This window comes from Nelumbo nucifera, chromosome 6 (genome assembly GCF_055504915.1).
Source record: "Nelumbo nucifera cultivar China Antique chromosome 6, China Antique-T2T, whole genome shotgun sequence".
Classification (NCBI taxonomy): Eukaryota; Viridiplantae; Streptophyta; class Magnoliopsida; order Proteales; family Nelumbonaceae; genus Nelumbo; species Nelumbo nucifera.
Genome location: NC_142654.1, coordinates 2,347,944 through 2,370,827, shown reverse-complemented (window position 1 = coordinate 2,370,827; position 22,884 = coordinate 2,347,944). Strand labels below are relative to the sequence as shown.

The 22,884-nt window shown below is 37.8% G+C and overlaps 2 protein-coding genes across 3 annotated transcripts; one reads left to right on the top strand and one right to left on the bottom strand.

Annotated features, from left to right (window-relative positions):
• Positions 1-1,675: 1,675 nt before the first annotated feature.
• On the bottom strand, positions 1,676-5,577 carry LOC104609311 (cytochrome c oxidase subunit 5C). 2 transcript variants are annotated; one of them, XM_088889931.1, is made up of 2 exons: positions 5,435-5,577; positions 1,676-2,091 (listed from the first exon to the last, which is right to left on the bottom strand). In XM_088889931.1, exon 2 carries the CDS (start codon positions 2,078-2,080, stop codon positions 1,889-1,891), a length of 192 nt encoding a protein of 63 aa, XP_088746057.1. In that variant the 5' UTR covers positions 2,081-2,091; positions 5,435-5,577; the 3' UTR covers positions 1,676-1,888. The 2 variants fall into 2 exon arrangements, with proteins under 2 accessions (XP_088746057.1, XP_019055298.1); XM_019199753.2 differs by having other exon boundaries at positions 1,676-2,104; positions 5,435-5,575.
• A 10,850-nt stretch (positions 5,578-16,427) lies between these two features.
• Positions 16,428-22,357, top strand: LOC104609310 (Riboflavin synthase-like superfamily protein). The gene is made up of 14 exons (XM_010275596.3): positions 16,428-17,574; positions 17,695-17,854; positions 18,033-18,081; positions 18,207-18,320; positions 18,448-18,882; positions 19,103-19,486; positions 19,651-19,746; positions 20,066-20,181; positions 20,357-20,527; positions 20,706-20,865; positions 20,950-21,171; positions 21,286-21,414; positions 21,551-21,629; positions 21,764-22,357. Exons 1-14 carry the CDS (start codon positions 17,007-17,009, stop codon positions 21,871-21,873), a joined length of 2,793 nt encoding a protein of 930 aa, XP_010273898.1. The 5' UTR covers positions 16,428-17,006; the 3' UTR covers positions 21,874-22,357.
• Positions 22,358-22,884: the final 527 nt, after the last annotated feature.

Genomic DNA, 22,884 nt, shown 5'->3' with positions numbered 1-22,884 from the left:
TTTTTTGATCTATGATCTGCATAAATCTTTTCCTAGTTGCAGTGGTTGTTTTTCAAGCTTCTAAATGCAAGGAATTGCAGAAAAATGTGTAGCTTCAAGAAGGATGGTTCTGCAGCTTTTATAGCAGTGATCAGGAATCATTTTGACTTGGTTCAGGCTATTTTTTTTTGGTCCATGTTCCATATATTCTCCATTTCAAGCAGAAGCTATGGCTGCTCTAAAAGGACTACACTTAGCCAAGCATTTTTGTTTCAGGGACTTTTGTGCTGGAAAGTGATGATTTGAGCCTTATAAAATGGCCGAGGGACCAAGACCTTGCTTCAACTCGAGACCTTTTTCTGCAAAGACAACTTAGCTCTTTGCGAGGGTCTTACTTTCTCTTTTGTTAAGAGAGATGGAAATTACTCTCTTTTTGTTAAGAGTGATGGAAATGAATTGGCACACAGGCTAGTTCGTAAAGGTTTAAAAGAATCGGGCATTTTCATAGATGCTATGCTGGTCTGGCTGGCAAATTGGGTGGATCCCAACTCTATTTGTTTGTCATCTTTTTCTCAGTTCAATGAAACTTAGTTTATTTTACTGAAAAAAAAAAAGAATTGCCGTGCTCTCCGGCAAGTAAAAATTCTCTGAATAAGTTGAAAACATCATTCCATGAATTTAACATGTACGAGATATTCTCAATGTGCGATTAAATGCTATGTATGAATCATTTTTACTTGCAGGAGATTCCAGCATCCACTGTTCGATATTAGAAAACGCAACATCAACATGACCGTACAAAGTTCAAATGAACACCAAAAGCAGGTTTTTTAGTGGGCAACCCATCTTTTAGCCCTGCGCTGAAACAAATTAATCAAAACCTTGTTTCAATGGCCCCATCTAAGACTTTTTGGTGGGGCCATTGAAATTGAATACACCTAAGGCCATAATTAAGAGGGTGCCAATGGACCAGATTTGGACTGGACCCTTTTCATTCCAAATCAATTTGAACGTATTGGAAGGACCAATAAGACATTGGATTGGACTAATCCGGTCCAAACCAAAATATTTTTTAGATTGGATTGAATCATTGGACCTGATCCATCCGTAATAAATTTATATTAGATTGGATTGGATTAAACCAATATCTGCTCCATTGATATGAGATAAGAATATAGGTGTCAATAGATCAGGTTTGCGTTGAAACCAATCTAAATTAAAACAACTTTAAACAGATTGAATGGTCCAAACCAACCTTAAACAGATTGAATGGTCCAAACATTGAATTGGACTGACCCAAAATGGTCCAAAATATTCATTGGATTGGATTGAACTGGAACTGGTCGATTTGTAATGGACTCACATTAAACAGGATCGGATTGGACCAAATCCAGTCCAATTGACACCTGTAGCCATGATTTTCTGTTTTAGCCCTGGGCTAAGGTAAGGTCATGGATATACTGCAGTGGCCCCACCAAGAAGTCACTTCATCTAATTCAAGATGGGGCCACGACAACAAATCAAAAGCTTTGATTTAATTGTTTCAGAGCAAGGCTATGACACTAATAACAAATGCGGGTCAAAACCATTAAGATGGTGCAACGCAGCTCCACCATAATGTGGAACCCAACCTGTCTCAAAAAGCCTCTTTTTTTTTTTACAAAATTCAAGCAAGCATAAGCAACAAGAAGAATAGTTGGACATGTCCAACAAGCATGGTTCACAATAATACCAGAAGAAGTTCAACAAATATAGTTCACATGTTTTTCATCACCAGAAATTTATTTCCCTCAAAACCAAAACCAAGAAAGTATGCTTGATTTGCATCTTAAATATCATTTGTTGAAATTAAAAGGACTGACGAAACCAAATATTGTTAAAGCATCAACATGATCGGATGCAGAAAACGTTACTCTTCTGCAACAACACTAATTTCACCTTTCTCTAGCATGTCATAAAATGCTCTTACTTTCCTCTGCTCATTCCAGTGATGCATTTTCCACATTCCGCCTGCTAGTAAACCAAGAGTGATCCCAATGCATATCTCCTTCACCACACTAGGTCCTTTCAAGGTAGCATGAGCAATTTTATGGGCCGCCATCTGCTTCTGAACTGCAAGTAATCCCTATAGTTAACAAAATGAACGTTGTAATTTTACAGAATAATATGATAGATCATACAAATACTACCAAGGCCATTTTGTTTATCATGCAGATGATTTTTTGTTCTCACTTTTTCAGATTGGTGTGCAGGAGAAGTTTGTTAAAGATAACTTTCTACATTTCCTAGTGCAAAAGCTACTACCCATTTCTATTCTTGTCCCCCCCTCCCCCCCTTGAGGCCAGCCATTGCCTGATACAATGGTAAGCCTAAGGCTGTTTGAAGAGGTGAGTGGAGTTTACAAAGAAATCAGGGATCATCCTGTGAGGAAGGTGACCAGGTGAAGGAAACCAACAAGGGTGAGAAAAGCGTTAGAATTTGTGGGCAAAGAATAAGCCTCTTTAACTGCAAACGTAATACAAATACAAAATGAAGATATAAAAAAAGACTATATTTACTTATTTGTTTTTAACTTTTAACTGTTTAGTCATATGTAAGCTTATGCAGAAATGCCATGGTCACTTTTTCAGTAAATGATAGGGGAATAAAATTGATCATAGGCATTTCTAGAGAAAGGAACTAGTTTGAAGCCCTAACCTTGTTTGTGCTAGTACCCAATCTTTCAATAAAATGAATAATCTTTTTTTTTCATTCAGTCGGTTCAGTAAAAAAAATGTTGCTGGTTAGACATACATAGATACATAATCAGCTACTCATATTTCATACATGCACCATAGAATAGACCTAACCAGTGTTTGTCAAAAAATGGCTCACACATAAACAGCTCATTTTATTCTTCTGTTAAACAAATACTAGCTTTTGGATCAGAAAGTTAGACCTGTAATTTGTTGAAAATATAATGAAGATGCTTGATCAGTTAAAACTTAGATCCAGTATGTGTAAAAAAAAAGGCCATTACCCAATATCGAAGGGCCTACAAAAGCTGGAAAGCTGTATTGTTATATTGTATTAAGTTAGCAGATTAATTGTAAATTCCTTTTATGCCATGTTATGTCTCAAGGTTTCTTAAGGCCCAACTGCCTTGCCACCCACCTTTGCTATTTAAATCTTGGTAATAACTGAACCAAATTAAAGACCATATAAAAGGGCAACTCTTTAATTAGGAAAGTTAATGGGACTATTAGTTGGTGCAATAATATATTTCATTATTTTTCAACTCCTCATCCTATCAAGAATTCTCTGAAGATCTCCTCTATTGGGAAAACTAATCCCCCTGTTACTGGTTTCAGAATCAAATGTGACGTTGGGCTTAAAGGAGGTAAAATTGAAAGTGTTGTTTGTTACAATATGACTATTCTTTCTTTCCTGCAGCAGGAGGTTTTTTGGTCCAATGGGGAGATATTGAAGCAGAGCTTAAGGCTATTTGCCTTTGCCAAGACTAACCTTTGCAGATTGATGATAGTGGAGTCAGATTCTTCAACCTCATTTAAAACTCTTAATGGAGATGGGGCTGGGATTTTCTTGGGTCTGCATTCAAATTGTGGATTGTACTAAGAAATCTTCTACTTTTTTTGATAAACTAAATTTGTTTATGTTAGTATAGACTATAGAGGCTATTAAACCTTGCTCATTTTGTCGCTCAGTTTGCAAAACAATCTCTCTTGGAAGTGGTTTGGTACAGCACACCACCTTTTTTTGCTGGATTTGGACTATGCATCTATTGTTGCTCCTCTTTTTTTTTTATGAATGATGTTCCTCCCTAATTATAATCTTGTTTCAGTCATCCAAAAACGACAAGGAAAATATAAAAAAAAAAAAAAAAAACAAATCAATTGGAATCAACCAAAAAAATTAATGAAAAAAAAAAACTTGAAGAACCTTGAATGCCACCTCTAGCCTGAGTGCTATAATGTAATTTTCTCCAGTTCATCCATATATTTGGGAAAAAAATCCCATAATAAATACTCCAAATGTACACCTTCCCATTTCAAACGTGTCCTATTTCCACAATTTCCCCTTCATTAATCCTGTTAATTTATTGATACATTGAAGAATTCATTTCTAGATTGGATCAACAGAAAAAAATGCAAAATGAAGGTTTTAATAATTTAATTGATGGAACAAATTAAGGATTAAATGAAAAAATTAGCTTACAGATAAATGCCTTAAAAACAAAAGGTTTTAAAATAAGTAAGATTAAAATAGAGTATATGACATTTAAATTTAGCACTAATACGAGTGTAAATTAGGAAAACTTAGGATTGAAGACTAAGAGATAAGTCAATGTAACCATTTGTGGTACCTTGGTTCAATAATTCATAACAAGGGAGATACTGAAGAGGATGTCACCCAAATAATTAGGATGGGATGGGCAAAATGGAGGGGTGCATCTGGACTTTTATCTAATAGGCGAATACCACTTAGACTAAAAGGAAAATTCTATAAATAAAACAATTGTAAGGCAAGCTACCTTGTATGGAGCCAAAGGGTTGAGAAATCAAGAAACAACATATCTAGAAAATTGGTGTGGCAGAAATGCAAATGCTACGATGGATGAGTATAAAAAACTAAAAAGGATAGAATTAGGAATGAAGTCCTCCCTAGGAATCTAGGAGTAGGCCCAATAGGTGATAAAATGAGAGAAAATACACTAAGATGATTCTGCCACTTGCATAGAAGACCATCCATCACAGCACCAGTTAGAAGAAGTGATTTGTTACAAGTTGAGGGGGCTAAACGGGCTAGGACCAAAAGGGTCATATGATATCAAAGATATCTGTGATGTCCGAAAGGTATGATAACGGTAATAGTAGGTTTCCGGTATCATTAATTCATTTGGTAAAGAAGGAAGCATATACAACAAACACGGAGTTCTTTCATCTTTGTTTGTTAAATGTAGATCCATACAAGTTCAAGCAATCGTATCTTAGTACTAAGTAAATAGCAAAAGTATTCAGAGAAAGGCTTCAAAAAATTACAAAAAAAAAATCAAAGATAAACACCATTGTTCAATTCCCTCCTTATATATCCTCTTTATCATATTTCTCTTTATAAGCTATGTCTAAATGCCTCTGCTGTCCCGTTGACCTAGTAAAATGCGGTGAAGAATAACAACTACTGGTCATCGGAGAAAGAATCCCTGAGGAAACTCAGACAGCCCCATCAAATCTAACAAAACCCTAAAGAACAGTATTTCGGAACAAGTTTCAACAGGATCTAACAGAATACGAGCTTTCTTCCGATTCTCTTGAAACCGTTAGGATTAGGGCTTTCAGGGACAACATATTTTGCCAAATCACTCTACTTGCATATAAAGCTATGTAGAGAGGCATATAGATAAAAGGAGAGAGAAATCCAAAGCGGAAAAGGAGAGAAGGGCGTGAGAGATCCATACCAGTTAGCGGCGATCACGAAAGGATGTAGTCACGCTGTTGGGTTGTACGAGAGAGAGGGCAAGAGAAGAGGAGTCGGAGAGAGGATGTTCCGACGGGCTCGGTCAACCACTATAACAGGATGGATTTGGCTTGCAATTGGATGGAATACAAGAGAGGAAGACCCACTGATTTCTATTCTTATATAAATGAAAAAACTGGCAACCTACTACACCGTTTGGGAAACTGGAAGGTTGAAAGCTTGTCATCTTTAGCTTACCACATATGCTGACTTGTAGCCTCGGTGTTTCCGGTGAATACTCCCTAATCCCAGGCATCAAATCCCCCCCCCCCCCCCCCCCCCCCCCCCCCCCCCGGGATCAACAAATTGTGTATGGACAACTTTTATATTAGAAAATTTGAGGCATTATTATTTAGGCCCGGCATATGTTTGGGGCATATTCTTTCATTAGTGAAGTGTGGAATTTATGGAAATCAAATTTTGGAGAGAAAGAATTTAATCAATATAATAAAATACATTTACCAGAACAAAAAAAAGAAAGAAAGAGTTAAGGGTCTTTTTAGGGAATTCACTTGTTTAGTTAATATTTTCTGGCAAAAGAGTACATGAATAATAATGTCTCAAATTTTCTAAAAATAATACTTATTTGGGTAAATGCATGAACCCAAATAAATAACTTGCCGCCAAAAGAATGAGGCCTTATTAATATTGATTGAGCAAGATTCAATTATAGAGCTAATAAAGGACAGGGATGAAATTTGGCTAACCCAATTCATTTTCTGTAAACAAATGGATGGTTTGGACTTCGAGGCTTTAGAATGGGCATAGTTTGTCCTTCAACAAAACACAAGTGGGTTCTGAAGCTTTCTATTTGACTTGAGTAAGAGTAGCAAACAACCCAAAAAATCAGTTACGAGTTCAAGAGGAGTCCTTTGGTTCCCTCTTGAATTCCACATCCTCTATTTTATTTTTCAGGCTCAGTTTGGAAAGAGTGTAAATACAAATATGTAGAATGCAAAATCTTATATTTTGTACTATTTTGTATGTATTTGTATTGTACATGTTTGTATTTGTATTCCTTCCAAACTGAGCTTCAAGGAAAAGATTTAAGATTTTGGCCCAAACATTAGGGGTGAGCAAATGGGTAGGTTCTACCTGAAACCAAATGGAACTGACTTTGAATTGACCTTATCCAATCTATTATAGGGCAAGGTTTGGTTTCAAATTCTTAGAATCAACCCCCACCTAGGCTAGTTCTAGGGTCTAGGGGTTAATCCTATTTGAACTGTCCAATGACTTGGCCTCGGTAGAACCAACCTTGGTGGAACCTGCCTTGGAATTGAAGCCGTATTGAAATAAACCCCAAAATACTTTTGACAATGTAAAAATTTAAACCCCAAGCATTCATGATTACAAAAATCCATGGTCTCACTTGACCATTGAATTACAAGTGATTTGATTATTTGTTTTCATTTTAATATTTGAATGTGTACATTAAGTAATATAGAAGGTAATATTTACAAATTTTAAATTTAGGTTACAAATTTTGAACCATATAATAATAATCTACATATTAAATTATTCAATTTAATTAATAAAGATAATATAAGTTATAACCAACTTTCATAAGATAGATTATAATTTCAAAAACCTACAAAGTAGGTTCCAAGTTGTGCCATGAAACAAGACCAAACAGACCAATATTCATCCCTACCAAACATAGAAATTATATTGTCATTTATGCATAATAAAGTCCTCTTTTATAGATGGAAGGCCATTACCCAATGTTGGTTCTAGCTATTTATCTCTATCTGGGTCTTGGCCTCTTTGGGAGATAGACCAGGTATCCTATTAATCTTTGGCATTTTTTTCCTCATGATCCTCACACATACCAACCTGAGATTTTACCCAATAACGACCCTTAGATCCTCTTTAAACTAAGCATAATAAAATAATTTACAAATTTTGAAGAGCTAATCTTAAGTAGGTGTTCCCGTATAATCGGCAGCTCAACCAATCGGTCTACCATCTGATGGATGGATGGTGTAACACAGTCACAACATCTCTTGACATGTAGAGAAGGTAGGTGGGTTCGTGTAGGGAAAATCCCTAATTAACACATTTTATACATACAAATTTTATATAGCGATTTATCATTAGGGGTATTTGTTTTTTTGATTTTGAGAAGGAGGAAAGTTGGTCAATGGGATTTTGATTCATTGACCAAGAAACCCATATTCTTTTTTTAGATTTATGTGGGGTCTAGGGAAAGTTTATTTTTCTGGGTATCACCTATCGGGTAAGTGATCCATCTCTTAAGTGGGTAAATAACTTTCCCACCTAGGGGGAAAGTTGTCAATACCTGAATAAGACAAAAATATTCCTTTTAATGATAGATTTTTATGGCTAAAATAGTCATTGCCTTATTTGCATGAAAAATAAAAGAACATAAATAAAATACACTTACCTGTATAAATCTTCAATGGAAAACATTTTCCCAAATAAATAACTTACCAAGAAGTGAACAAGGCCTTAGGCATAAATAATGATTATTTTGGTGATTAGTAAGTATTGAGTTATTATATAGTAAACCATTAGGCATAACTAGAGTTATTATATAATAACGATTCACCATTAGGCACAATTAGTGAGGACTTTCGAAGATATCGATTTTTTTTTTTTTTTTTTTTTTTGCAATCATGGGGCTACACAACCGCCCGGGGGGTAACCCATTCCCCTCACCCCAGGTTTGTACTACGATGAGTAGCGAGAGCGAGGGGAGTAGTTCGATCCAGGTCCAGCTTTAGCAGCCCACCAAGTTCTCTGTCTTGGGCCCAAGCCTGCCCAAAAGTGCTTTATTTCGCCCGTTGCAGCCCGTCAAATTGCACATGCACACTTAAATTTTCCAATCAGGTAACTTGGGCCTCAGTTTCTATCAAGTCGAATCAAACCATGCAAGAGAGAAGCTGGGGAAAATGGTGACTTCGATCGAGAGAGTAGCAAGGGCGATGGCCGATGGATGGCAACATAGGATTAGACTTAGACAAATAGTCGAAAGAATAATTAATGGGTGACATTGGGATAAACTCAAAGCTAGCCAGTTGATGAAGAGTACTGTTGTTGTCGAGGACAATTTTACAAACAAAGCCATTTACATGATAAGAGCACTCGTTGTGGGTGTATGGGCAGTGAGCTCCACTACAAATATATGGAATAGGTTGGCATATTTCTTGGAACATGATATGGTTTATTAATTCTTCAGTGTTGATTGACATTTTCCCTTTCACTAAGTAAACAATGAATTGCCACATGACATGCACTAGTAGAACTGACGCCGTGATTCAAGTTCAGTTGTTTGATAGCAAGTTGCAGCTTCTTAACTCTAAGGTTGTGTTTGGTTTGATAGAAAATAAGAGAAATAGAAAATTGAGGGAATATAAAAGCGCTTACAGATGATACAAAGGCAAATGAATGATATATATATGCTTCGTCATGCTAATGGTTCTAAGGACATTATATGGAAATAAAAGTTTTTTTTTTTTTTTCATTTTTTGAAGCCCTTTAAGTTAATTCAGGTGGAAAACGGTCATCTTAAATTTTATTAAACCATTATCAATAGGGAGAAGGGAAATAATAGGGGAGGAGAGAGAACGTATGACTTGTCCTAAAACCCAACAACAAAATACACAACCTCATCCTTTCAACCCAGCCCAAAACAAAAAAGAAAAAAAAAAAAGAGAAAAAACTCGTTACAAATACAATCAGAGCAAGAACCATTATCCTACAACTAAAATTGTAAATCTCAAATAGTCTCTACACAACAAAGAAAATAGCTCATCTAGTCGAGTTCTTATTAAGAAAATGTCAATTAAACATTTATGACCACTTCCACTATACCGTGATTGTAACATAAATAAATAAAGACATACATATATACCCGAAGAGCTAAAAATTCAGCAAGAAGAGAAGTAAAAAGCATTTATTTTAAGCATCCTGCTGGCTGTTGCTCCATGATTTTACCAAAAGTTTCTTACTCTACTTCGGAAAAACGGAAACATAGACACGCTAATTCAGAGATGTTTTCTTCCTTAACCGTAAGGTAAGCAAGAACATTTTCAGTGCAGTGAGGAAACAAACTAAGGGTGCAACGTGGGTGGGCTCATGTTGGAATTTTTATGCATAAAAACTTGGGCATAATACAGTGTAAATTATTAAAATACATTATCTAAATCAGCTTAGCGAGGTTAATTAGACCAGTATTGGATTGAACCCGTCTAAACCAAAATTAATTTGGATGGATTGAACTGACCAACAACACATATTGAATTAGACCAGTCTAGACTTAATGGTCCAAAACATTTATTGGATTGGATTGGACTTGGTCCACCCATAATGAATTCATATTGGATTGAGCTAATATCTGATCCATTGTTAGAAGCAAGATAAGCATATAGGCGTCAATGGACCAGATCTATTTGGGTTATAATTAATCTAAATTAAAACGAAATTTAACAGGACAGTCCAGACATTAAATTTACCGATCCAAAATACTTATTAGATTGGATTGGACCTGGTCCACTTGTAATGGATTCATTAGACCAAATCTAGTCCATTTGACACCCTTAGTCCTACTTTTACCAGAGTTTGGGGGGGGGGGGGGGGGGGGGGGTGGATTTATGGGTTTGGGGGATGGACTACCCTGGCCTGTGAAACCAAGAAATGAAAGCTTACTCTGTGTGTGAGTTACATAGTCCGGTCAGAATAATCTCGGCACCAAGGTTTAAAATATTGATACGCATGATATGTCAGTAGGGGCATATTAGGCGATATTGACACTGTTTTTTTACTTTTTTTAATTTTTTTCAAAATCGGTTCAGAGGGGCCGGTTTCAGATTCCTCCACCCCCTGAACTGGGTCAGAACCCCAATACATCTACTGTAGGGACATATCAGGGAAGTCTCAAAACAATACATATCGATTGATACGAGCCGATACTTTAAACCTTGGTTGGCACAAATATCTATTCGACTTAATTTAGAAGGAATACAAATACAAATATACAGAGTGCAAAACCTTATATTTTGTATGTATTTACACTGTACATATTTGTATTTTTACTTTTTCCAAACTGAGCCTTCTGATTTTCAAGAGAATCCGCCCTTTTGATTACTCACATGTTACCCAACAATATTCGTTAATTGAAATTAGGGATGCAACTCAGGTTGGGTTGAGGATTTATTAAATTTCCACTCCGGTTGAATCCTAACCAGAGTCCAGTGTAGCTGAAATTATCTAAAGATCCCTAATTGAGACTTTATAAAAAAAAAGAAAAAAAGAAAAAGCATTTGCTAAGATGATGTACCAAGTAGCAGGCTCTAATGGAACTAAAATTTTACAAGTGACCTGTTTAGAAAAATAAACTTCTATCCTGTTTTTCGGGTAACTAGATAATGATTAATTTGTATTTAAATAACCCAATTCATCTAGATGAATGGGACATATGACATATCTTGAAAGCCTTTCTCTGGGTTCTTATTTGAATCAGGAAACCAAAATCAGATTTGGTTTTGTTATTTACAGGATATGACCCAACATTCGAACTTGAATTAGCAAATAACACTAAATGGGACAAATGTCATCTTACGTGCATCTTTGTTTTGAGTTGAAATAGAGGCTTAGCCAGTAGCCACACGTTTTAAGAGCAAACAAAAGGGTCGAGAACTTCTTAAATAGGCATTGAAGGCTAATAGTGGAAAGGATTAACTGCTAATTAAATTCAGGGGTACTAATGGTAATAATAATTTTATGAATAAAATAATCACCCCGATGCCTATACTTGATAAAAAAATTATTCCGATCACGATTCCGATCTATTTTACTTAAGTACTATAATAATTGTTTTTTTTTTTCGAAAGCCCCTTCAGCCAATTAAGTAAAATAGACTGAAACTATGAATGAGGTATTTTATAATTAATTTAGAACGCTTTTGTTTTCATCTGTTTCAGCAATTAACAAACACACCACCATAGTCTTCACTCCTTGACCAACTAAATCACCATCTGAAGGTTACGTATCCATCAAAAAATCTATATGAAGCTTACGCTTATCTCTCCTACACAGAGCGAGGGGACAGATCCAATCCAGAGTACATATCACCCGCTTACTTACTTGTGGTGTAAGCTTCAATCTGTAAGACTAGTATGAAGGTATTAGAACTTCGGGCAAATTCATATGAGCTCAATTTGGTTCATAGCATCCCAAATCAGTCAGTAGCTTCTAGAAATGAATAGGAATTAAGGTTGGTCGTCCCGATTGCCATTACAATCAGCTGGACAGAACAACTTCACCTACCTCTCTCTCTCTCTCATGCTGTCCATGTAAATTCATATTGTTAAATAAAATCTGAAGACATAATCTCTATCTTTTAATAATTTGCATAAAAAAATAAAAATGATGTGTTTATTTGATGGACAGTAGTGTTTATAGAAAAAAACCTCATTTATTTATATTGAGAAAAAAAAAAAACTACTGTGAACATGGCCACATCGACCCCCAATGAATGGAGAATGTATATACCAGCATTTGAAATAAACTCGAGACATTTTATATGTCGACCACGGTTACAGCAGATTTTTTTTTTTTTTTTCTCATTTTGTATTTAGAGGATCAAGAGCGACAATGGCAGTGCACCTATATGAAGGCAATATTCATGGTTTGGACAAACGAAACTTTGAAAAGGAGAGATAAGGGGTCAAATCAATTGCAATATAATTGATAAAATCGCGAAAGGTCATGAAGAACCCAACTTTGATTCGTGATCGTGGGTGTGTAAATTCCCTTTGCTTTTGTTTCTTGTGTTTGGTTAGCCGACCATAGATATCTTGGGTTGCTCTATATTCACGTCTTCTTCACAAACTATACCGAAAATGTTGTGGGAATTGAGATTCCACACTACATCTTTCTGCTTCCTGAGGTTCAAATTTAGGACTAGCCATGAAACTATCAGAATTTATCACAGTTTCAGTATCTTTAATTTGCTTTGCCCTCAAGACTTGAACAATACTCGTTAGCTCTGAGGCCTCAATTTGTCTATAAAATTTATGTCGATTTAGAGAGAGAGAGAGAAAGACTGTGCAAACAAGGGTTGCCATCTGAAGTTCTGACTGAACTACCACTGCTACATGTACCGTTTCTGCTTAACACACACTACAACCACCCTAATTGAATTTTGTTAAATATGTATATATATTATCATTAAAAAAAATGACATTATATTGTTTTGACATATATCGGTGGTGTCTAGAGCTCGATAAATTTGACATATAAATATAACTAATGTTGGAGATAGCGTACAGTGTGCTGCTTGGGTTAGGATTAGGGGTAGGTGCAAGTGAAATCAATGTCTAATCTTGATTGTATTTGTATTATATGGCTTTAAAATGACGTTACTTTAATTTTTGCTTATACCTAGCGTTATTGGGCTGGTTACAAAATGTCAAAGAACTCCCTCTCTCTAAATTCTGGTTAGGTCCATATTTCACGTATAGACCTGTTGAATAGGTTGGGTTCGGATTGAGTTAATACACTTTGGATTGATTTTGGGTTGGGTTATTAAACGTTAGACCCTAGCTCACGGTAATTGGGGAAATGAAGAAAATTACCATCCTTAAACACGATCCTGTCTTGTTATAGAGATTTGGGCCTTGGCCCTAGGTATATATCACAACAAGAAAATCTAAATTCTATTGCTTATTTTGTTTCTATTTCTTTTATATATTTAGTGGCAATGCACCGAGAGCCTGTTAACTGGTTCCAATGCAATTACATAGCCGATGACCCAATAGCTGATGTAGCCACTTGGGGTCCCTCCAAATATAGAGGCATGGAATATTGGAATCAAACCTATATAACTTCAAGCACTTGAGGGTATTTTGTAATATCAAAAACAGAGAAAGGGAAAAACAAAATGGAAAAGTACAAACAAAAAGTACATTGCCACCCCTACTTGACTTACTTGACTTGAGGAGGTCAAATTTTTTTTTTTTTTTTTTTTTCTAACATTTGTTGAACCATATCACCTCTTCAACTTTCTTGGAAATCTGGTGGCACAGTCGTTTATATTTTCACCAACTTGGGAGTTGGGACTAACATCCTTAAGCTAACCACACCTTGAAAATCTGTTCTAGAGAGAGGACTAAATTTTCAAACTCAATTCTTTATTCCTTCCTCGTGGTCCCTTGTTAGCAGACCCTGATCGTTATTATAATATATTTAAAAATACAGGGTGGTTAATGGTTATCATCTATTTACAAATACCTAGCTTTCAAATAACAGAGAAATTTAATTTGGAACAAACAGCTGGAAAACTTAATCCTAACTTATGGAAATTAGTTTCAAATTAGACAAACTAACTGTGGTTAGTATAAATCATTCGATTACAAAAGCTGAACTGAACAATCTGAACCTAAGTACATATGATTTAAATCCTATTAACAAGCTATTTGCAGTCTAAATCTTTGTCAAACGTTAACAATTAATTTAATTAAGATTAATTTCTAGGTTATGTTGGTAGCAAGAAACATTGAATTAATAATGGACAGTCTTTTTTTTTATTGTCTTATACAATAAAAAGATATCTATAGACATAAGTTCCAATAATCGTAACTGCAGAGAGTTTTCCTGCTCGATAAAGGATAATTATGCTGGTGGAGTTGTGGAGGTACCTTTCAAACCATGATGGTGAAGACTAAAGAGTAGTAAAGAGGTGTGAGCCTTACGTCCCAACTGCTACTACATGATGTTGAATCCAGTCCAATATGAGGATCTTTTACTATAGAAAGGAAGATTAGGATCTTTTTATATATTTAAACTAAATCAATTTGTGATCTAACCCAATTCATTTCCCTTGTGTCTGCAACTGTGCATATTTTTATTTATTTATAATTTATGGGTCTTTCATTAACTTGTGGTAGATGCAATCCCTTCTTGTCTGAAACAAATACCACAACTTTAGCTTAAAAGCGACTACCCCATTGATAGAAAGTTGGTTTCCTTCAAGAAAAAGTTTGGTAATGCATGCAGAGAAGATTAAATCCAGAGTCCAAGGCATGGAAGTACATATAGAAAGAGTGGGCATTGCCTTGTTTGACTGACCACAAAGCAAAACAAAGAAAACAAGTACAGGAAATGGAAACAGGATCAAGATGTATGAGAAGGATGCAGTACTAAAATGCTTTGATATATACAAGGGGGTCTGTACGAGAAAGAAGAGTTTCCAGTTCTACTTTCAATAGCTTTGTTTTTTGTACTATGGAAGCACTACGACCAGCCCCCATCAACTCGCCACGATTAAATCGCTGCCTCAACTACCTTTCTTTCTCAACCGGTAACCCTAGACAGTAGCTGCAGCTAATTGTTTCTAGAAGCCCTCTTGCGTGACTAAAAGCTTCCATGACAAGTTGCATTAAGTTTAGTGCGCCCTGTCTCTGATCCGAGTCCATCGATTTTGGGCCGCCTCAACTCTCTACTGAACCATTCCCAAATGAAGTTGTTGTTATGTTGCTCCTGCTCCTTGTTTCTATTTGGAACATGTATCTTTCTGGCCCAAGTCATATATGTTAGGGCCTAGCAATCTGCTCCAAAGCCCAAACTAGAGTCCTGACCCAGGTTTAAATTCCCTCTGATAAATGGTTAAACCGGGCCCATTATTCAGTCTTACCCAAATTCATTTCTGATAGACCTGTCATTGTTTAATATAATGAAGATTAGAATGGGGGCATTCACATTGGTAGCACGCACCAACCACTCCGTGGACAAATTCAAGGAATTCTATATTACTACCTCCCTCCTCAAGGGAACCAGGAGGCGGAGTGGGAATCATCTCATTCACGAATTAATACTAACAATCTCTATTAGGTATCCAGATTCCAGAATAGAATCAATGTATTACTTACTAACTTCTTTTCTAATTAATACTTAAGCATCAGTTTTAATACTTAATTGTTAACTGATCAATATTGCTCCTTGTTTCTAGAGCAACTTTCCTGTTTAATATTCTTTCCTTCTTTCTTTCTCTTTTCAATCCTTTTCCCTCGTGAATAAAACATTGAATATCACTATGTAAACCCTAAACAGTTTTTTTTTTTTTGACATATAGCTAGATGGGAAATGCTAGCTAACACAAGCATCCGATGCTGAAGCAATATTGAAGTACGAAAGGATTGAATATGAACAAGGATAGTCTGTAATGTCAATATATCAGGGTTTAAGGGTCTTAATTCTGTTTAACCGGTTTTGATTATAAGTATATACCAGAATCCTCCATGGCAAAGCATATTTAACCTTTCTCTCCTTTCTATGTTTTCTTTTTTAGTATAAAGTATATTTATTTGCATCTATCACCTTTCTTAAGAAAAATAATCAATAACATACTGAATTATCTAGAGAAAAAATTTATTTCACGTATGAAGCTAGACTACGTGCTCTTGGTTTGTGTTCCTTTCTTCTTCTTCTTATTTTTTTTTTTTTACGCTGGGGGATCTAATTACTTGTCACGTGTCCAATATTTGCAGCATTAGGGCCAACAGTGGTTAAATGAACACAAAATATGTGCCTTACACATAAATTTGGAGAATAGAGAGAAAGAGAGACTTCATGAGACATGGCATAATTTACCATTAAACTTAACCGGTGGTAAGTGGTAACCATCCTATTCTACCTGGCGTCAAAAAAAAAAAAATAAAAAAAAAATAAACCATCCTATTCTACCATTTAATTTGCTTGGCCCATTTCACCATTTGTAAGAGGATGGGCCGGACATTTCGGGAAAAAAACAGAACAAGTGGGCCGAGTTTTAGAAGAGGAAATCTCCGAGGTGGAGCTTCTATGATCGGTTTGGTTACCTGCCCAATGAGAGTAACGGGCTAATACAGGTTTCCCTCGCTAACCTACCTATTGACCCACTCACCCACCACGATATTTAAATAGTAGAGATTCCAGAGACTGTGAGGGCACACATAGACATATAGACGGACACCTTGCCTCATCCATCCATCCTCCTCTACCATTTCTCCATAAGATCCCGTCCCACCTCACCACCGTAACCCCAAATCGGAACAAACCAGCGTCGCCTGCTGAATTCCAGACTACGTGGCAAAATCTCGACTGCTAAAGGTTCAAAATCTCTGTATCCGTATCCGTCTTCGTGGTTGGCGTTCCCAAACATGAGGGAATCATGGATGATGGATCCCGAGGAATGAACTCAAGGCTGCATGTAGTTGAAAATAAAAATTTTAAAAGAAAATTCTGTGTGTTGAATGCAGGAGTTCTTCAACAAATCCCAACTACTCAAACCACGACTGGACAGCGGCAACGTTGAAATCATGTATGGGAGATCGGTTGAGAGGTGTTTGTTTTAAGCACCCCCTCCTTCTTCACGAGTTAGTCGAAGCGTGTGAACCAAGGAGCCACCTGTCTCCTCTGCAACTTTGAGACTTCAGAGAGGAGACAGAAGAGTTGAGTCTTTTGTCATGTTTGTGTGAGCGAGCGAGCAAAACAGAGGAGACAGACTAAAAATGAGAACGCCGCCGATGTCTACAGCTTGCAGCTCAAGAAGATCAAATTATTACACCCGTGGATTCGACATCCCGGACGGTCATCCAGACTTCGGCGTCGGGGGAGCAATGCTGCCCATCTTCCTCAACGACCTCTCACGACACAATAGCGAACAAGACCTGGTTGAAGTCACACTAGAGTTCGACGAAGACGATTCCATCGTCGTCCGCAGCGTCACCCCAACTACCATACCAGAACCTATTCCCGAACCAATCCTCGAACGGAACCTTTCCATAACGACTAGGATCCGCCGGAAGTTCCCATGGCTAAGATCCCCCTCCGCACGAACGTCCGCGGAGCTCGAAGAACTCGCGGCGACGGCGATGTCAGCTCGGGATGCCAGGAAAATTACGGCGAAACTCGAACGAACGAGATCGAGGGCCCAGCAGGCGCTTAACGGTCTGAGGTTCATTAGTAAGAAGACAGGAAACCTGGACGCGAACGAGTTATGGCGGAAGGTAGAGTGCCGGTTCGAGTCTCTAGCCAAGGACGGTTTACTCTCCAGAGAAGATTTCGGTGAATGCATAGGTAGGTGGTAATGATTAATGAATGAACAAACGGCAAGAGCAAGACCAACTTCGTGCAGATTTCGGACCAGAGCTTCTACAGCCGTCTAATTGGTATATCCGTTTTGGTTGTGATGATCAGGAATGGTTGACTCGAAGGAATTCGCCCTACGGATATTTGACGCGCTGGCGAGACGGAGGCGTCAGAGGATAGAGAAGATAACCAAAGAAGAATTCTACGACTTCTGGCTGCAGATTTCGGACCAGAGCTTCGACGCTCGCCTTCAGATTTTCTTCGATATGTACGTGCTTTTAGATTTAGTGATCACTGCTTACTTCCAATTCTTTCCCTTCATCGCGTGCGAGTAAGCAGCGATGATCATAGTCAACTTTAATTCGTGCTTACTGCAGTAAAAAAAAAGATTATGTATTTAATTATTCGAATTAACTGCATGGGTTTTGGATTGGTTAATGATGCAGGGCTGATAGCAACGAAGACGGAAGAATTACAAGAGAGGAAGTGCAAGAAGTAAGATTTAGTGATTAACAATATACTATTAATTAAAATTTTGATTATTTTATATATCCAGTCCATGATTTCAATTAATCGTAATATTTATATATATTATATATTTTTTAAATGATGAATCACAGCTGATAATGCTGAGTGCATCTGCAAACAAGCTGTCCAAGTTGAAGGAACGAGCGGATGAATACGCGTCCTTGATCATGGAAGAGCTGGACCCGGAAAACCTCGGCTACATTGAGGTTATCATTTTGTAAAATTCTTTTTTTTTTGGGGGGGGGGGGGTTACAGGTTTATTACAGTTTAGAAGAAATAGGAATAGATTTTGCGTTTTTGTTAAACTCGGACGTTTGTTTGGTTTGGATTCAGCTATGGCAACTGGAAGGCCTGCTTCTACAAAGAGACAAGTACATGAACTACAGCAGACCGCTTAGCGTAACGAGTGTAGGCTGGAGCCAGAATCTAGGAGGGGGAGGAGGAGCGTTCAAGACCAGGAACGTGGCGCGTAAGATAAGCAGCAAGGTCCGGTATGCCATCTTAGAGAACTGGCAGAGGGCGTGGATCGTAACCCTGTGGGTAGTCACCATGGCGGGACTCTTCGTCTGGAAGTTCAACCAGTACAGAAACAAGGCTGCCTTCCAAATAATGGGCTATTGCTTGACCACCGCCAAGGGAGCAGCCGAGACCCTAAAGCTGAACATGGCTCTCATCTTGTTACCCGTTTGTCGTAACACCCTCACCAGACTTCGCTCTACCAGAGCCAGGCTGTTTATTCCTTTCGACGACAACATCAATTTCCACAAGGTATATAATTAGGTAAATTAAACCGTGAGATCTAGAGAGAGAGAGAGAGAGAGAGAGAGAGAGAGAGAGAGAGAGAGAGAGAGAGCTTGAGCTTCATCTTCACGTGAAGTCGGCCCGGCAAACGGCAAACTATGCTAATGTTATGTTTACATCAAAACACACATACTCATTACATGTCTCAACGGCTTCCTTTCGTCTGTGGTACGTTTGGGATTTGCAGATGATAGCTGTGGCAATAGCAATTGGAATCCTGCTCCACGCAGGGAACCATCTGACGTGCGACTTCCCAAGACTCATAAACTCAGTTCCCGAACGGTTCGCGCTCATATCGTCGGATTTCAATGGAAAGCAGCCCACGTACCCGGACCTACTCAAGGGCGTGGAAGGTCTGACTGGGATAGGAATGGTGGTACTCATGGCCATCGCCTTCACCTTGGCAACTCACCGCTTCAGGAAGAATGTGGTCAAGCTCCCTTCGCCCTTGAACCGCTTGACGGGCTTCAACGCCTTCTGGTACTCCCATCACCTTCTGGCCCTCGTCTACGTTTTGCTCCTCTTCCACGGCTACTTCCTCTTCTTGGTCCACAAGTGGCACAAGAAAACGGTACAAACCAAGCTCACACCCTGCACCTATATTATTCATCGACTTTTTTTTTTTTTTTTTAAATTTGGGCTTATTTTCCTTTTTCTCAATGCATGGAATGACTGTGGTTAATATTTTGGCCTGGAAATTATTAGAATTATTTACTTGATTCTGTAATTTTCTAGACATGGATGTATATCTCTATTCCACTTCTACTCTACATGGGAGAGCGAAGCCTGAGAACATCCAGATCGACACATTACTCAGTTAAGATCTTAAAGGTATTCGATTAACCTTTGTCTCTCCTCTTTATTTATTTATATTGATGGGGAGGCGGGGGTTGTAGCTATACGACACGGCTTTAATAGATAATAGTCCATTAATTTTCATTTTGGCGTGGTAGGTAGAACTTAGAAGGCCGACCCAATATAGTTGTGACAAGGCTAATGCTTAGATGATGATAAGGTGTAGAACTTAAGAAGTGGGTGCACCGAAAAACAAAAAACAATTAATGGGTTGATAATTTTTTGTTTGTATGTGTATGGTTAAATCGTTGATTACGATCCAGCTATTATTTGGTGTATGTGTGTCCTCTAACAGGCCTCAGTACTACCAGGAAGTGTGTTGAGCATAGTGATGGCCAAGCCGCAAGGGTTTAAATACAAAAGTGGGCAGTACATATTCCTACAGTGTCCCAACATTTCTCCGTTTGAATGGTGAGACTGGGTGGTGGTCTGCCTCCTGCTTCTTGTCCTTTTAATTTATCTTCATCCTTTATTTTTTTTTTCTCGATGATGAATTTTTAATTTTTCTTCATCAATACGTATCTATACTAGTCTGTATACTGTATTGTTTCCAATTTTTATTTATATAAGATGTGTAAACTTGCAGGCACCCTTTCTCTATCACATCAGCACCTAGAGATGATTACCTCAGCGTTCACATCCGGACAGTAGGAGATTGGACGGAAGAGCTTAAACGATTACTGACTGAGACATGCGATTCTCCCACAGTGATTGGTAGAGCCAAGTTCAATGAGCATGGAAGAATAGATCAGAAGGGGTAAGAACTAAGAAGAAGAATACATCACTCATTCACTTGGATTGGCCAGGCCCATGCATGAACACGTAGAGGTGCAATGTATTAGCTAGGAGTAGAACTGTATTTGATTCCAACTCATCGAAAATATTTATCTCGAGACTCAAATTAATCCTCCGGCTAATGTATTTTATGTATGCAGGTTACCGAAATTGCTGGTGGACGGCCCATACGGGGCTCCAGCACAAGACCACCGAAACTACGACGTGTTACTGCTGGTGGGACTAGGAATCGGAGCCACCCCATTTATAAGCATCCTCAGAGACTTACTCAACAACATAAGAGCCGCTGAAGAACAAAATGTAAATTAAGTGAGCAGCAATTATATTGCTTTGTCTTGTTGGTGTCCATGCATTGTATATCGATGAATTTGTGTTGTTATATAGGAAATGAATACAGAGATGAGCAGATCGGAAGATAGCAGCCTGAATAGCATTACGTCTACAACGACGACGGGGACAAATATGTCAACATCAACAACGGGAACGAGTGGGAAGAAGAAAGGACAGAGAACTAGTAATGCCCATTTCTATTGGGTTACAAGGGAACCTGGGTCCTTGGAATGGTTCAAAGGAGTCATGAACGAAGTTGCAGAAATGGATCACAAAGTAGGTTCTCCCTTGTACTAGCTAGCTAGCTTATATACATAGTAAATGAATTGAATAACACAGTAGTATTAATATTAATTAGGCAAATTGATTGTGAAAAATTACGGTGGACAGGGAGTGATAGAGATGCACAACTATCTGACGAGTGTGTATGAGGAGGGAGATGCGAGGTCGACACTTCTCACCATGATCCAAGCTCTCAACCATGCCAAACATGGCGTTGACATCCTATCCGGCACCAGGGTACGTATTTACGTATATATGTATGTATGAACAGTTACACTATTATACCATAAGTGTCAAGTTAATTTCTGTATGTGTACTAGCTAATTAATTAGTTATTTCTTGGGGGGGTCTCCCTCTCATATATCACTCTCAGGTTAGAACTCATTTTGCAAGGCCAAACTGGAGGGAGGTGTTTGCCAAGATAGCTGCAAAGCATCCCAATTGCAGAGTAGGTAAGTGTAGACTCACAAATTAAGTACAACATTTTAGTGTGCCCCCACCAATATCCAATTAATGGTGAACATCGACGACCCATCAATCGAATTTGCTTGAATTATTAATTATATATGTTTGTAATTGTTTGCAGGTGTGTTTTACTGTGGGAAGCCGGTTCTAGCAAAGGAGCTAAGGAAACTATCACGGGAGCTAACCCAGAGAACATCCACACGTTTCGAGTTCCACAAGGAGTACTTCTAACCTGAGAGAGATTCCCTCCCAAGTACACTTGGGATGTCAACTACTCACGTTAATTAATTATATATTATTACATAATTTTTTTTTTCTTTTTTATTTAGGTTTGTTGTAATATTTATAGAAAACAATAGAGGAAGAAAAACATAGAGGCATCATAATCATCATCATTACTCATTAGTAGTTGATCGATCAAATTGTAAAATGTAATTAATTAGCACCACACACCACACCATATATGTATACCATCAAGTTCAACACAACATGCATGATAGATGCATCCCAAAATGTCCAACGTCCTCATCCACTTTTGAGATAGAGTGTCAAGGTCCCTAACTACTTTGACAACAAATGAAAGGTTGTATCGTTAACCAAAGTGAAGATTATTGTATTCTATTTGTTACAGCAGCTGACCCCCTCATAAATATACAACATGCGCTGCATTTCTTTCATTTTAATATATATTTTGGGGAAAATTTTCGAGTTTCAACTTTCAACAAGTTTGTTGAGAAAAAGGAAAATGTCTAGAGACATGTAGTGGCTAGTTAGATGAGACATTATATATATATATATATATACATACATGGAGAAGAGAAGTTAACAACCCAAGAATCTTTACACCATGCACAAGGAGCTGAATATGGTTGGTAGGTGAGCCACGAGATGACAACTAACACACCGTCGAAGAGAGGTGTTGCTTCATTGTGAATTGTGAAACCAACGACAACACCAATAGAGAAGCCAATGCCACGGAGCCATAGCCTAGAGTACACGTCAACATCCTCCAAAGTCCAATCCCACCAATATGCTACGAGTCTACAACCCAATATGAGGAGTTGCCACACTCAATCACTATCTCTAGTGGGCTCCCCTATTAAATCTCTCTCTATCTCTCTCTCGATTTCTGATAAACCTACCTCAGTTCCTTTCATTTCACCCTAACCCTTAAACCTCCCTTTTCAGAAGCATCAGACGTTTGTTTCAACGGATAAGTCCAAAAAACCTTCTATGTTCATG